Source organism: Natator depressus, chromosome 11 (genome assembly GCF_965152275.1).
Source record: "Natator depressus isolate rNatDep1 chromosome 11, rNatDep2.hap1, whole genome shotgun sequence".
Taxonomy (NCBI): domain Eukaryota; kingdom Metazoa; phylum Chordata; order Testudines; family Cheloniidae; genus Natator; species Natator depressus.
In genome coordinates, this window is record NC_134244.1 from 37,567,128 (window position 1) to 37,584,683 (window position 17,556).

Here is a 17,556-nt window from a genome sequence, read left to right on the forward strand (position 1 = left end):
CAAATTTGCAAATGAACTGAAGCTCAGTAGTTTCTCTTTGAAGTCTGGTCCTGAAATTTTTTTTGCTGCAGGATGGCTACCTTTAAATTACTATTGTGTGTCCAGGGAGGCTGAAGTGTTCTCCTACAGGTTTTTGTATATTGCCATTCCTAATATCTGATTTGTGTCCATCTATCCTTTTACATAGGGACTGTCCAGTTTGGCTGACATACATAGCAGAGGGGCATTGCTAGCACATGATGGCGTAGATTACACTGGTGGATGTGCAGGTGAATGAACCAGTGATGGTGTGGCTGATCTGGTTAGGTCCTGTGATGGTGTTGCTGGTGTAGATATGTGCACAGAGTTGGCATCGAGGTCTGTTGCATGGATTGGTTCCTGAGTTAGAGTTACTATGGTGCGGGGTGTAGTTGCTGGCGAGAATATGCTTCAGGTTGGCGGGTTGTCTGTGGGCAAGGACTGGCCGGCCTGCCTCCCAACCCCTGTACCACCAGCACTCCCAGCTATCTCCGTGACACCGCTGATTTCCTGAGAAAACTACAATGCATTGGTAATCTTCCAGAAAACACCATCCTAGCCACCATGGATGTAGAGGCTCTCTACACAAACATCCCACACACAGATGGAATACAAGCTGTCAGGAACAGTATCCCTGATGATGCCACAGCACAACTGGTTGCTGAGCTCCGACTTTAACCTCACGCACAACTATTTCAAATTTGGTGACAAACCTACTTCATACTCCTTCTTGCAAATAAAAAAAAAAAAAAAAAAAAAAAAGAGTCATTAGACAATTCTATTATATAGCAGATGACAGAAGAGAGTCACCAGTACTAAATCAGTACTTGCCAACTTTTACTACACTGTGGTACCCAAGAGATCCCAATTTTTCCCTGGATTCAGAGGAGGTTACTCTGTAATAAAATGCTGGTGAATAGAGGTCATGGTGCCCGTTGTACCCAGAGCTCTAAAACTATGTTGTTTTGGCTGAAGTTTCCTCTAAAAAATCAAAATTAGGTGGTAAGTTTTAAACCTTTTCTTTCTAATAAATATGGAGAGCTTCACAACACTCTGCAAGACCCAGCTACTTTCCCAGGCTTAAAACTCAGATTAATACTGAGGGGCAGCCTCAAAAGCATCTGAAAAGAGTCTGGTTAAACACAATCTGTTCTGTGGTCATTCGTAGCCACATCAATGAACAGTAGAAGACCTGCCTGCTGAAATTTAAGGGTTTTGCACCCACAGCTACATACGAAGTGGAAATGAAAGACCTTTTCCCTAGATTACTAAAGCTGCACACTCTAAGATTACCACAGAACTGTCACTTATACTGATTAAAGTAAAAACTTTACCAAACAGCCCATACCTTCTTTCAGTTCCCCCTCAGTCTCCAACTGTGATAACAAGGGAGGATTGTTCATTAGTGTGTGCTCCTTATCTTGACTTGGGTTTCTGTTCCTTCACTTATTCCACGGCTTTTTTATATTCTCTAAGCTTGACTTGCCTAGAAGGCTGAAACATCGATGAAGTACTAATTATCTCTTGCACAAGGCACTAGATGTTACAATCTTATTGGTATTTAATAGGCTATAGGACTATGGGCCAGTAATGATTTTAGAACCATTTAGTTAAGAGTAGGCTGAAAAACTTTCACTTCTCCCTTGTAGTGAACAGAAAGAGGAAAAAAAAGTTTGGAATTTTTAAAAATTCCAAACCATGCAACAAAAGGTTTGCTACATTCCCCCTAGCCAACTCTGTTCCGCTACCCCAGGGTCTGCGACTAGACATCTTTCCTGCACTTCAATTTCTTTGAAGATTGAAGAGCCTAATTAAATATTTAATACGCTTCTAAGTCCATATAGATTCTGTTTCTCATTTGTCATACACAAATGAACGCCAGTATTTGTTAGCCTTAGCACTTTGCAAAAAGCGAGAATACTGAAGGGCAATTACACTTTCAAATATCATTGTTTACAAAATTTAACATTAAACAATAAACCATTTTGTCTTTGTACATTTCTCATTTTGAACTGAACTTTATTATGCAAAGCCACCAATACTGTGGCCAGGAATCCTTTAAATTATAGAAATCAGAGGTGTAATTGTTAACAAAGGGAGGCATATAAAGTTTTCAATGAAAAATGATTTTTGATTGCGACCATTTTTATGACTTTGAAAGAAAAAATACATACAAACTGAAAATACAGAGCACCCACAAAGCTGAAAAAATAGAAGATTTTTTTTTAAATAGACTGTAAAAAATCAAAATTGATGACTCTCAGCTCCTCAAATGTTTTCATCTTGCATTTCTGCTTTCATTTATTGCTGGATTTACAACAAATCACATTACAGGAACTGCGCAAACCAGCCAGGACTCGCAAAGACAGTTCAGATTCAAATATTCTCCCCAGGTGAAGATGTGGAATAGCCTTCTAGCTAGGAAGTGTGCCATAAAAACCACATGCCACAGGATACATGCCATATGTCCACACAGTCATGGAGTTTCCTTAATTCTGGATGCACTGCATGACTTCACAGCACAGTGAAGGGGCTTACTCACCGAGAGTAATGCCAAGGACAGGAATGGAAAGAAGACATAGAACTAATCACAGGGATTCTAACTACAGTAAGACGCAGTGATGTACTGTCCAAAGAGACATATGGTAATCCTGGCAAGAAAGACAGTATTACTCATGAGAGGGACTGCATGACCTTCATAGGATCAAAAGTATAGTTAGAGTATCCAAAGTTAACAAAATCAATTGAGACCGCTTTTTCAAAAATCTAATGCAATCACATGGATACAATTTGGGGTAATTCCTTTATAAAACGAGTGGATCTCAAATACTTGAACTAACGTTTTAGTTAAGTTACAGTGTCTCAGCAATTGCCTGATATGTCCTACACTTGAAGCCATGTGATTTCAGGTACAGCTAGAAGTCTGCCCAATTATTTCCTTTTATTTCAATTTAACATTAAATAGAAAAATCAACTGAAGATTTAAATGTCCCATTAATTTTAATATTAGATTTTTTGGGGGAAAAAGGTCAAACCTCCACATGTTACTTCTGTTTAATTCCAGGGCTTTGGAGTGGAGCCCAGAGCTGGAGTGTGGAGCAGTGGAGCTGCAGGTTTTTGCCCGGAGCTGGAGCGGAGCCGGAGCACAGAAAAACTTGACTGCTCCCCCATCCAGGTTTTTTTTTTTCTTCCATTTTCAATCCAAAATGAATGATATTTAGCAAGAAAGTCCAAAAAGTTTCAGATTGTATAACAATTGATATTAACATCTACTTTACCACTTTAAGTAATATGTCACAGTTATTCTCACTTCGGCCGAAATCAAGATTTAACACACAGATACAAAATTACAAAGTTTTTTTGGAGATATGTTTTATTAAAGAATCAGATAATCATCAGACATCTGGCAACACTGCAGACTGCTCCCACCCTTGTGCCAAGGTTAGGCAAGTACGTACTTGCATAGATTAGTTAGATAAGTGTGTGTTGATACTTCTTTTGTAAGGGTTGATCAACGAGATGCGCTGAGTGCTGCGATTACGGAAAAGTGTGACGCAAGACACAACATTTAAGATATCACAAACAGGTATATTGCAAAAAATATATATAATGTTTTTGTTTATTGGTATATTAAGATATTGCAAGAGATATTAACCACAAGCTCATTTTTCACACAGGCTCCCGTTACCGGTACATTTGTTCATTTGTACATGCTCCCATATCACTCTGGCGGACTTATTTTATGTGTCATCTGTTCAATGGTCTTTTGGTAGCGTTGTTTGTAATTTTAAAATTACTGAAAAAGTTGTGTTAAGCAGGCATATAAATATACAGTACATAGAAATTAGGAGTGATTTTTGCATAAATTAGGAGTGATTTTTGTGATATATCCAGAGTGATTGGAAAATGTCCAACACAACTTTGGGGGTGAATCCTTAGGTCATTTTAAGAAAAAACGTTTGTGAACACGTGTCCTAAAATTCTTCCTAAGGGAGCTACAGTCCCTTCAAAGAGGTGATGAAAAGTTAATTTCTGATTAATATCTCAAAAACACTTTAATATAAAGTAATGAAATTATGTCTGTGTCTTAGCGTTAGTATGTGCTACCATATTACATTATCCAAAATTATTTAAACCATAGGTGCCCCAAACTGGCGGCTGTTCATTTTTATTTGATATTTCAAGAAAGGCTTCTCATCGACTGCCCCTGGCTACGAGCGGTAATATTATGTTCCATAATAACTTAATTTTTGGTTATTATTTATTATTATGTTTAAAATGTATGGTTCCAAAGTTGAAAAATAAGTAAAATTGTTTGTATAATTCTAAGCATCTAAGATGATTAAAATTTTTAAACAGTTTTCTTGGAAACAGTTAATGATACAAAATAAATTAAGAGGACCATTTTAATGCATTTTTAGCATTAAATTATATTCCAGAGTTGTATCTGTTAAATAGTCAAGATTTAAAAAACATTGATAAAATTGGCCCAGTCCCCCCAGTTCACGACGCCTGTAGTTTAAATAATTTTATTTGAATGATGTTGTATGATAGAACGTTGGAAATAAACTTTAATGGGAAAGCGGATTCAAATTGCAAGCACAGTCCTTTTAGTAAAGAGAGCAAATTTTCAGAAATATGTTTTTGCTTCATCAGGATGGAAACATTGTACAAGATAGAGCAAATAATATGTTCTATCTTGTACAATGTTTCCATCCTGATGAAGGAAAAACATATTTCCGAAAATTTGCTCTCTTTACTAAAAGGACTGTGCTTGCAATTTGAATCCGCTTTCCCATTAAAGTTTATTTTCAACCTTGTAACGTGTAGCCTCGTTACTTCCCAACAATTAATGTTGTAGAACAGTGATAGCACGTACTAACGTTACGGCACATACCAAATTTCATTGATATATCTATATGAAAGCATTTTTGAGATATTAATTAAAAACTTGGAAAATATTTCAAATATTTTACCACAAAATTTCATAAGAAAAACTAACTTGCAATATATAAATAAAAATTTATATTATGTATATTAAAAATACTTTACTTCATTAAAACTGCAAGAAACATGTTAAAATATTAAATATACTTTAATAACAATTTTGTATAAAAAGAAAATGCGATCATTTTTGTCCAGAAAATCCAAAATAAATTCGAAGAACCTTAAGTGGTTAAGATATCACAAGCAGGTACATTAAGAAAAAAAATGTAATGCTTTTGTTCATTGCTTTTCAAAGATCATAAACATTTGGATGTGGTAGCAGCACAAGAAGATTTGGCCATGGCTTCAAAAACAAACAAACAAAAAAAAAAACCACAACAAAAAAATCAAATCTGCCCCCCCAAAATGATTGATAGCCGATTTACGGAAAAGGATCTCAATGACGTCTTTACTTTTGAATTTTAAAAACCCAAATTTGGGCTTTTGGGAAAAGCAAAGAAGAAACTGGCAATGTGCAAGGTAGGAAAAGGAAGTGAATGGGGAGCTCAAACCATGTAGCTTCAAGACAAGTGAAACAAGCGCTGTGAAAAGTTTCAACCTTTGGCGGCATGTAAAATGTAACCATCCTGAAAACCATGCAGCTCTGGTTACAAAAAAGGACCAGGAAGATGAGGCAAAACAGAAGGCTGACGCGGCTAAACAATGTTCATCTGACTCTTTGAAAACTCCTGGAGAAAAAAGTTTTTTTTTCCCCCGGAGCTTCATCTGAAAAGAAACCCAAAATTGAGCAAACAAAACTTGACTCATTTGAAGTCCTCAAAGGTTACAGTCACCATGGATGCCAATACTTTCCGTGAAGGGCTGATGGAAATGGTTTGCTTGAGTTCAACACCACTCACTACCTTCAGGCTAAAGAACAAAGGATTCCAAAAAATTGCAGGTGAAATGCGTTGGCAGCTTGGCATTTCGACAGGGCACAATGCGGTTCATCATTTAGTTGTCAGCACAGCTGAGTCTGGTCGCAAAGAGCTCAAGAAAGCTTTGGAGCAAAAACTGTGCTACTGAAAATGGATGCTGCAACCCATGGAAACAGAAATTTCCTTGCAATCAATGCTCAGTACTATGAAGAAGGAAAAGATAAAGCTGTGGCAAAAACCTTGGACATAAATCGACACTGAAGGGCATCAATTCTTCGTACGTGAAAAGTCAAGCAAAAGCTATTTTAGAAAAATTTGGGATCAGTGAAATGCAAGTGCTGAGCATCTGCGTTGACAATGCAACAAACATGACATGTGCCGTCAAAAATTTCAGTGAGGAAAATGAAACCATTTCTAGCTCTGAGAACAGGGATGTGGACAGAACTGAAGCTATTTTGCCTGATGAAGGTGCTAAAGGAATGGATTAAATCGAACTCAACATGGATGCTGCTGCGCAATGGGTTAATAACCCTAGACTCACACTTCCAACATGGCTTCATGAGGACGACTCAAAAGTCTAACTAATGAGGTGTGGTATTCACACTCTTCAGTTGGCAACCTGGGATGGATTAACAAAGAACATGCGAAGAAATTTCTGGCAAAAATTCGACAAGTCGTTGTCAAACTATGAACCCCAAGTATTCGAAGTGTTCTGCTTGATCTACATGGGGTAATTCAATCATTGGATACTGCCACTCACTGGGGTTCAACATTTGCGATGATTGATCGGCTTCTCATTTTTCAATCTTACTGTGAACAAGTGGCCGCTGCTGGAACAGGAGAACTCAAGTTAACAAAAGCTGAATGCGACAAAGTGAAGAACATGCGAGACCTCTTGGCAAAGCCGAACCAAACTGTGAATCTTCAAGCTGTCAATGTAACCCTGGGAGTTTTAATGAAGGAATGGCAAAAATTGTCAAAATTCTTGCAAGAAAATGGTGGACAAATTGCAGAAGGAATTCTATCCTCCATGCAGAAACGCAAAGAGAAGCTTTTTGACAATATTCCTTTCCTTGCTGGAGTTTATGTTGACCCACGGTATCGGATTCTTCTTACCTCAAGGAAATACCAAAGGCAAAGGAAGGGCTCCTTGATATTGCTCGATGACTCGAAAAACAAAATCTATTATTACATTTGAACTCGGCGAAAGAGGTTGAAGAAAAACGAAACACAACAAAAGGAGTCAACAATCGAATCTGCGGTTTCGGAAAGTTCACATCCTTCAGAAATAGCAGCTGTTCTCAAACTTCCGTCTCCACTCTGAACTTGTTCGAGCGTCCATCCCTGAGACATCTTCAACCATCACAGGGAAATGGAGACAATTTAAGCACCAATTCTTCAGAAGATGACACCTTCGAAAAGGAACTGGATAAACAAGAAAGACGGCAGCAAGTTTCTGCGATACATAATTATAATGAAGCATTATTTGAGAGAAACTTTCGGGAAGATTGTGAGGCGATGGAGTCTATTGGTAGGCTAAAAGTTAAGTCTGTTTTTGAGGCCATTCACAGCTACCCACACCACATTCAAGCTGCTTGTAGAATTGCTTCGAGCATGCCAACAACTCAAGCTACTGTAGAGCTACTGTTTTCAGCTTTAAAGTTAATTTTAAATGATTTGTGGCATGAAAGGCTATGAAAGACAACTTGATATCTGCAATAATTTTTTACAGAATGTATTATCAATGATTCTAGTTTGTATCATTGTTGATGACGTTTAAGTTGTTTTAAGTCTGAATAAAAATAATGTTTTTTCAAAATTACAGTATGCACTTTTTTATTTAGTTAAAAATTAATTTGAGTTGGAGCGCAGAATGGAGCTGGAGTAGTTATTATTGGTGCCGGAGTAGAGCTGGAGCAGAGCAATTCAAAAATTTGATTGCTCCAAATCCCTGTTTAATTCAAAGGAGATTTCTGCTCACAAGCTGAAAACTAACCTTTTTCTAATTCGTGACTTACTCTTGATAGCTAATCTACTAATAGCTTCTGCTCTGTTCAGCGTTATTTCCATGCCCTTGTAGACGTTATTTAAAAACAAAAAACAAAAAAAATGCAAAAAGTCATGTGAACAACCCATGGCATGTTCAAAGCTTCTTTTAAACTTATGCAGCCTAGTGGCTAGCAATCATGAGAATTAACAACTTATTTGGTTGATATTATAGGCAGACTACCACTAAGAAGGAAAGTATATGTTTTATAACCTGATCTTTAAGAGGCCTTAGAAATTATTGGAGTGTCCGTCATGAAACAATGAGATGCTAAAAGTGGAAAGGGAGGCATTTTCTCCTAAACATCCTTCCACACATTTTCAAGAAGAGTCTTGAGGCCAAGGTCACTGTAAAGACATCTCCATTATATTTTAGTGTAGATTTTAAAGTCACCATGATGTATTGGAATAAGTTACAGAAATACAGTTCATGACATAATGCAGAGGACAAAGTGAATTGCTAAGTCTGGGTAACAAGTTCTCCCACGGATGCGGATTGTTACAAGATGCTGGGAAATAAGTTTTTTGACGCTGTTGGTATGGATTGTAAGGCAACCAGGATATATGCTGCTCAGATGCTTTACTGTTGCTTTGGAGATCGTGTAGTCTCAAACTGGGCTATTGCACCACATTTTTCAGCTGATACCCTTACATTATGAAGTTGGTAACCCAAGAGATACTACAGCATTTCCGAGGGGGGGGGGGGGGCTGAAAAGGTATCACTTAACCCAGATTAGCTTCATTTCCATTTGTCCTTGACTGACTGACAGGCCTCAATCATCATCATTACCTGCTATTTGTACTGAGCCATCTTCACCCAAAAGGATATTGCCAGCTTTCAAATCCCTATAATGCACAAATCAGAAGAGAGTTAACTTTCTGAATAAATTTCATAATGTGTGATTATAGCTATTGTACAGAAAGCTTCATAAGACAAATGTAAAAATTAGTAAAAAGGTTCAACCACTCAAAACATGTTGATTATCTGATCTGAAATTAGCTAGCAAAGACGCTCCATGGACATTGAAAATAAAGGGGGTGGGGAGGAAATGGAAGGAACAAAATTTTGTTAGCTTGCATAAAAGGAAATAAGATGTGCAAAACTGAGCTTGCATTCTTTCAGAGTCTAATGCCAGAAGGACCCATTTAGGACTATGCCCAGTGTATGAGATCAAATTTCACTCAAATACCTCCATATTGAGCCCAATGACTTTAGACCAAAGCATTTCAGTCTTCTCTCTGCCACAGGCAGAGAACAGGAGAGCAACGGCAGAGAAGTGATTAGGCGAGAGAGACCCAGATGATGCTAGCAGGCAAGTCCATGCCCCATGCTGCAGCAGAAGGCAAAAAACCTCAAAAGTTCCTGCCAATTTGTCTTGAGGGAAATTTTCTTCCCAATCCCAACTCTGGAGATCAGTTTAACCTTGACCATGAGAGAAAGACACCAGCCATTCATCTAAGAGAAGACTGCTCTGTACCACCTCAGAGCACCAGTCCACCCCATCTCCAGCTGAGGCCAACCTCTGATGCTTCAGAGGACGGCAGAAAAAAAACCCAGAACACATCTAGCTAGTTGTGCATCAGGAAAAAAATTCCTTCCTGACTCATGCAGGCAACTGGCTGGAACATGAGTCATTATCTTAATGCAGAACTGCAATAATTACGAGCTTGAGGCAAGGTAGGCAATCCTATCCTCCCCAGGGCCCACGAAGGAAGGAGATGGGGGGGTTCACAGATTCCAAAGCCAGAAGAGATTAAGGAGGCAATCCAGGCCAACCCTCCTGCACAGTCTGTAGAGTTTCCCCCAGAAACTGGATTAAATGATATTTTTAGAAAGAAATCTAGGTCTTAAATACTCCAAGTGACAGCAAATCCACCACCTCCCCTGGGTAAGCTGTTCCCTTGCAGCTAGGAAATTGTGTCTTACCAGTAGGAACAAAAGCCAAATCCATTTTGAATGGAAACTAAGGGCCCAAATTCAGCTTTGATGTAAATGGACAACTCCAGTGACCTCAAGGGAACTGCACCTTAACAACAGTGCAGAGGTTGACCCTAGATGTCTCCATCCTAACAATCCAATGAAACTTTTCAAAATTCTACAGTGAGGAACTACCCTAACTGCAGCAATAATTTTAAGAAATAAAACTGCTTTCTTTAAAATGCTCTAACCAAATTTATGGGAAGAGATTAAATAATTTACTGTAAATTTACACCTAACGTAATGCATAGGTGGTTTATACACGTACTTAGGTGAGCTGTAATACTTTGGTCTCATTTTGGTTACGGGGTTAGTATTACTGGTGTTGGTGGCCTGTGATATACAGGAAGTCAGACTAGATCAAACTCTACAACTCAATCCTACAAAGACATCTGCTCATGCTTAATGTTGAATTCAGTGAGTTTATTCACACATCTAGTGGCACTATTTGTTTTTAACTTTAAGCATAAGTCGTCGTAGGATTGGGCATTTTTAAAATTACAGATTTATACCCATTTAAACTGCTCCTTTCAATAAGCAGAGTAAAAAAAAAAAAAAAAAAAAGCATTTGAGTAGTCCATCTTCCTAGGATCTACTGAAAAGAATTAGCACTTGCTGTCATTGACTAACTCTTCACTCATTGATATATTTTAATAGGGGAGCAAGTGGTGGTGAAGGGAAAAACAAAAACACGAGCCATTTTGGAAGTAGCAACTCCAGTTGTTTAATTTAGTGTCCCAACCCATTTGGGCAAGAAGAAAAAGATTCTACTGTAAACAATGCTTCCATGCTGCGGCTGTATAATTTAAGAGAATTATTGCTCTTCTCAAGCTTCTTATGCCCCATTACAAAAAGAGCTGAGAAAAATCTCTCCCTAATCCAGAGCGACCATTAGACTGTAATGACTCTTCCTCTATTTAACATGGGCAACAAATTAAGGTTTGTGGCACATCCTTTGAAGGTCTAGATTGGAATTCAAGAAACACAGGTTCCAGGTGAGGAAAATGTCTTAATTTGACAAGAGGGGGCTTATTTGTAAAAAGCAGTTTGAAGATTAAACATACTACATAAGTGCAACAAACTAATATTGCATTGGGCCTGTGCTGTACCGTTTTAGGACATTTGTTTACAGTATTTATCTATCACCTTTTGAAATCAAAACAATTAAAAAAATAAATAAAGACACTACTGGATGAAGCAAAGAAACTGTTGGAAGTCTCGTCCTTAAAGCCAACCTTGTCTTAACCAACAATACTCATGAGGTCAACATATAGTGTTTCTGACACCAAAACTCTAAGTCATGGAAGTAACTGGTATATCACTATAGCAGTCATATAGAGTAGCCTGAGTGAATGGAAGAAATATAAAATTACATGTGATCTATACCTTAGGAGTCAGTGGGGAAAGTAGACAAAAAGTGGACATTTACTAAGATACAAAATATTTAAAAAAAAAAAAATCTAAAGGTGTTCATGGGTCCTTCAAAAGTAGGCTTATATTAAGTCAGAGGAAAACACATACCAAAAAACTTAAGCGTTGATTCATAGCTATGAAGGCACAAATATTCACTAGGGGGCCCAAATCAGGCCTCTATTGCGCTATGCACCATGCAAACATAACAAAAAGAGGGTCAAAGGCCCAAAGAGCTTGCACTTTATGTAGAAGAGACAGAACAGTTGGATACAGACACACAGTACAAGATAAAAATGATAAACCAGTCAAGAAACACCAGCTGCCTAAACTGTGCTATTTGCCACCAAGAATTATTGAACACAGTCCTTTAATACTTTGAGAAAAGCATCAATTAATTCACTTAACCAACCTATCAGGACTGACCAGTGTCAGCCATAGTGAAGACTATTGATGCATATTAAGACTACAATTCACTGTATACATGCTCCTACCTGTGAATTTGCCCATTCCTGTGTAGATAATCTAAGCCTTCCAAAACTTCTTTAAGAATTGTTGCTATTATAGCTTCTTCAAGGACACCATTCTTGTGTTCCCCTCTGTTGACGATATACTTTATTATATCCAGCATTGAACCTAAATTGAAAAGCCGGATTTCCATGGGGGCAGGGTGAAGGGGAGGGAAAACAAGTCATAAACAACCTGTTTGAGCAGTCTTACTACAGTGATTATTGAGATATCAGAAAAATCTGGTCTCTATTAGTTCCTACATTTGAATATTTACACTTCTTTACTCCTATTAAGCTATTCTGCTTCAATTTAAAAAAAATCTTTGTAGGTTTGCACAGAGACCCTCAACTACCAGGTGTTTGAATAAAGTGCACAGATTGCTCCAAAAAATCATTCTGTTAAAAAAAAAGCTAGCATTCAACTTTCTGCTTACTTGTTTATTACCCTACTGTTGTTATACATTTCAATATCATTGCAAGTTTATACAACCGCTACACAAAACAGACTAGAACATGTTTCCTGCCCTCAAGAGTTTACAATCCAAGGTCCCAATTCTTCACTCAGATCAATGTAGGCCAAATCCCAGGCCTATAGAGACCCAGTTGCAGGACTGGAGACGAAAATTGTGCATAGTAATGAAAAGTATTCTAAGGAGAGCACTGCGCCCTTGGCAACGTGCACTGTGACGTATCACTTTTCAGAACAAAGCTTTTGTTTTTAATTAGAGTCACAGTTTGCAATAGTAACATTGTCTTTTCAGTTAGGCATTTCCTGACAGTAACTAGCTAGGGTATTAATGATCATTTGGCTTCATTTTGTGTCCTCAGCTGCTCTAGCTAGTCATTAACTGTTGGCCAACAAAGATGGTATTTCGTATTATTGCTTAGTATTTTCTCCATTTCAGTGAAGCCCAAGTAACAAACTGTTATTTTAGGCAGATTTTCCACATTTGTTTTCTGATCATAGACGTAGACTAGTCATCTGCTGCCATCAGAACAGATCTTAGAGAACATTTAGTAACACAAGATGATAGAGTAAGTTATTTGCCAGCAAGGAAAAATTTGGTTTCCCAACTGCAAACACATGGTGTTTTCCCTCTTTTCCCCCTCCCAGAGAGGGCTATGATTAAGATCTCATAGTGTCCACAATAATCATGCAAGCTGTGGGAATCTTTTAAAAACGTCCAGTCAAAAAAAAAAAAAAGTGACACAGCGAAGAAAACAGGCAACTTCTGCTACAGGCCTAATATGCATGACATGGAATTGGTCCTTCTCTTGGTGAGGGACAGGATGAGGGAAATAGGACCTGCACTAGTCTGTTTACTCTTATTTTAAATGAGTAAATGAATTTAATGCTCAAGAAGAAAATGATTCTAGAACTGATTAGATCTGGAAAAAGTGCATGTTTACTCACACAGCCTGAATAATGTACATTAAAAAAGCAGCATCCCTGTTATGCCATTGAACCAGTGTGTTCCTCTACTTCCTCTTCCCCAAAAAAGGAGGTATTTGGACTGGATGAATTAATACAAAGAATGTGTATATAAAAATGACATCATACATCATCCTGAAGTTAAACAAGCTCAAGTAAAAAAATCAGTTACTTACCTCCACTTAGTAACTTCATAACCAGCCAGAGTTCATCCTTAACCACAAAGGACGTGTAATAGGTCACTATATTGGGATGATTGCATTGACTCATGGCTTGAATTTCTTTCTGTAAGAAAAGCAAAAACAGGACAGTCTGGAAAGAAAGCAGTTCTATTTTGCTATAACCATCATTTTATGTTATTAATAACTTCCCAAGTGAAATACGAGAATAGAATATTACATCCACCGTGATCGAATTGGCCCGGTCAACACTGGTTCTCCACTTGCGAGGTAACTCCCTTCCCTTCGTGTGTCATTATATAATGCCTGAATCTGTAATTTTCACTCCGTGCATCTGAAGTGGTGTTTTACCCATGAAAGCTTATGCTCAAATAAATCTATTAGCCTTTAAGGTGCCACCAGACTCCTTGTTGTTTTCAAGAATAGAATAGTTTACACACACACACACACACACACACTCTTACGGTTTACATGAACCTTGGGCAACAGAACCGGTTTTGAAGATGGGGAATATTAAGGGGAAGCTGGCCAGGAGATGGATACCATGATCCCACTCTTTTCTTCCGGAGGGAGGGAATTGTCAGAGTCACGATCCCACAGGGAGCGATGACAGACAATCTACAAGTGTAGAAGGCATGGGAGTAGATCACAGAGAAGAGCAGGCTTGGCATGTAAGTTGGAATTAAAGGGAGAGAACAAATCCATTGTAGAATAATGAGTCTGCACCCTCCCTGGCTTTTCTCAAAAGGCACTTGGCAGCACAGAAACAGAGAAAAACTGATGTAAGGAAACTCTAGGATTGGGAAATGCATTGGACAGAGAGGAAGAGTGGTAAAAGGGGAGTGAAGTGTGGGGTTCAAGGTAGAGACCACATAGCCAACTGAGTGGAGGAAGCAGGCTCACAGCTAAAGAAAAAAAAGTAAAAGGAAATGACTTAGTAGACAAGTACACCATCAGCAGAGACCAGGTAATGTGGCCAGCACAGCAGCACTACCAAGTAATACAGACTGCAATAGGTTGCAAGGAAGACTGTTGTACACATTCACAAAAGTAACTAGAATCTTTAACTCCAAGACCTCCTTTTCCAAGGTTATTTTCTTATTTTTAAAACTTAACATTTTAAGAGTATTTCTGACAGCGCCTCCCAGACTTTTACACATTCAAGCTATTTCTGTTCTTTAAAAAGCAAGAAAATGTAGTTTCTAGTTTATGTCTGGCTTCCACACTTTTTAGTCAACCTGAAGGCTTCTAATGGTATGTCTACACTGCAACGTAAGCTCCTGTTTGAGCCCAGGCTCAAACCTAACCCCTCCCTTGTGTCCACACCGCAATTGCATTAACTCAGGGCTTGGACCCTGCAGGGCTAGAGCATCCGAGCTCAAGCCTAGCCAGGATCCAGAGTCTGAGCCCTATTGCTTTGCAGTGTAGACACAGCCCTGTTTAACTTGTGCCCCATGAGTCATCCAGATGTATCCCACAATTCCATGGGACAACTTCCTTAGTCCTCTATCCCAAAAAAATCTACAATCCACTCTACTGAAGATGGAAGCCACCATTCACCCACCCCACGGTGAATGGCAGGAGCTTAGGTCAGCATTAACTCATTCTCTTCTAATCACAGATCTGCAAGCACGCTATCAGAGAGCCTCCTCGGTTTGCAAAGAGTTTGGTAGGCTGCTCAAACTTTCTGTAATATGAAGGGCAGGCAGTAAAGTTTTTTCCCCACACTGTACCATGGTCCTAGGGCTAGAATGGCCACACCTGGGGAGTGTGCACTAGCGATATCATATCTAGGAAATGGTACTTTGACTTGAGTCTATGCACCCTGGTGTGGATGCCAGAGCCCTAAATTCAAGCATGGGTTAGAAAAGTCTTAACATAGGATTTAAATACAATGTTGACAGTCAAGTCCAGGGTTCCCTAACATGGATAGGCTGACTCAAGTCCCACCAGCCCTGGGCTTATATTGCAGTGTACACATACCCTAAAAAGAAGAAAAAAATGGCCAAGTTTATTTTCACCACATTGAATTATATATCAGAATAATAAAAGTGATTTAAATCTCATCTAAAAGACTGCTGTGATGTTAAGCCAAGGTCCTAAACATACATGATTTATTAATAATCTCATTGTACTTCTTTGTAAAGTCAGGGTCTTAACAAAGCTGTCCACATCAAGTTGCAACAGCGCAAGTCACATTATGACACAAATTTAACCTGTACTCTCAGTTGAACAGTAATTTTTTGTTCACGGTTGTATACTGCTACTTCATGCTGTAAAAACAGCTGTTGGTGTCTCTCAGAGGTACCTGCATGTCACTGTTGGGCAAAATTTACTCCAGATGTTTACAAAGGGCATGCAAGGTGAAATTGTTTGTAAAGATCTTTAAGATACTTTAAAGCATTTAAAAAAAAAAAAAGATTTAAGGATCAAAAAATTCCAGTTGTCCACATTATGCTACAGTTAGCTGGTGATCTAACAACCACCTACTACAGCAAGCACCTCCAAAAGTCATTTAGCTCAATATCAGTTAATTGCATTTATTAAAAAACAAAACAAAACAAAAACAAAACCACACACACACAAACCCACTTGTATTGCAGAAGGATGGGAATTTCAATTGCGAAAGATTTCAGAGCTTACGATCTACAAATAGCAGTTATTTGGCTCAGGCATAAAGTTTGCTTGCAGTGGGGAGGTTCACCTATCAACAACTTTGGGATATCAACAACTTTGAAAAAAGTGCATGAAACCCTATTTTAAACCACCTTTGGTGCAACACTTAGCAGGATTAAGAGGATGAGCAAAAGGATTTTTAATTTTCCCCCCCCCAAATCTGCTTACCAAGTGCTTTTCACAGTACTGAGTCTAAATGGGTAGATATTTTTCTTGTTTCTGAAGGTCTACCATACAAACACATGCAAACAGGGTGTTGGTGTTTTTTGTTGTTGTTGTTGTTGTTTTAAATAATATAACTAAAGCTACAAAAATTGGCAGAGAGGACTCAGAGCAGGTGTTTAACTGAAGGTACTTTTAAAATTGTTTAATAATTGGTTTCCAGATGGTTGTGTCCCTTTTGTTAGAGATCTTCTTTTTATAGGTTTGTCCTAATGTCACAGAAGTCCATTGGATAACTATATATTTATCAGATAGATCATTTGCCTGATAGAGTGGCTCTAAGCTCCAAAATGAGTGCAAGAGAGTTTCCATTAACTGGGCTTAATGACTCTGCTACGACAGCTAGTAGCCAGGTAAGAATACAGAAGTGCAAAAAACAAACAGCAAGCTGACTCCATATATTAAAAGCAGTTCAAACCCATGTGTACTCAAGAAATTGTAAGAGTTTCTCTTCTTTCTTGCAAGCACAGTGATATGCAGAAATTTAAAAAAACAAAAACAAAAAACTAACCCCCCGCAAATAATCTCAACTTTAGAATTGATTATCAGGTCAGGATGAATAGCTATCGGGTCGAGGCAGTCATTGATAGCCCCATTTCATAAATTGTAAAATCAGGTGTCTATTTTATTAAAATAATGGCTAACAAGAGTCATAGTAACATTTAACTTAACTATTTTAAAAGAAAGTGAACACAGTCATCTATCTAGCCTTCGCCATAGAATCTGAGCACCTAATTCATTCATAGATTTAATCACCACAAACACTTGTGTGAGATATAACAAGTACCTCATGAGGCACAGGGTAAATCAGATGACTTGTCCTATGTCACACAGGAAGTCTGTGGCAGAAAAGGGAACTGAATCCAGTGACTCCTCTTCTTCACTTCATGGAATCATTATGAGCCAAAGTTTGATTTACCTTGTAGCATTTGGTAAGAACGTGATTTGGGAATATTCTTCTTACTCAAAACAGTAACGGCAACTTTCACCATATTTAAAGATACTCACTTGACTGAATAGGTCCTTCAGGAAGTCTGGCCACTAAGTACAGAGCTTTCAAGTCATTACTCACACAAGTACTCCTTACTCACGGGAAATGTTCCTATTTACGCATGATCAGTTTCCTTGATGTAACAGTTTTATGATCAAACCACTATTGATAACATTTTCTCAGCGATTCTGGACATTTAATATGCCTATAGAAATTTTGTTTCCCTTGCTG

The 17,556-nt window shown here is 38.2% G+C and overlaps 1 protein-coding gene across 1 annotated transcript in view; it reads right to left on the reverse strand.

Annotated features, from left to right (window-relative positions):
- Window positions 1-17,556, reverse strand: part of STK39 (serine/threonine kinase 39) — a 205,771-nt gene that overhangs the window by 135,835 nt on the left and 52,380 nt on the right. Inside the window, exons 3-5 of the mRNA XM_074967495.1 lie at window positions 13,434-13,542; window positions 11,811-11,952; window positions 8,719-8,774 (exon numbers count right to left, since the gene is read on the reverse strand). Of these exons, the coding sequence (XP_074823596.1) occupies window positions 8,719-8,774; window positions 11,811-11,952; window positions 13,434-13,542 (307 nt within the window). The remainder of the gene's footprint in view (window positions 1-8,718; window positions 8,775-11,810; window positions 11,953-13,433; window positions 13,543-17,556) is intronic.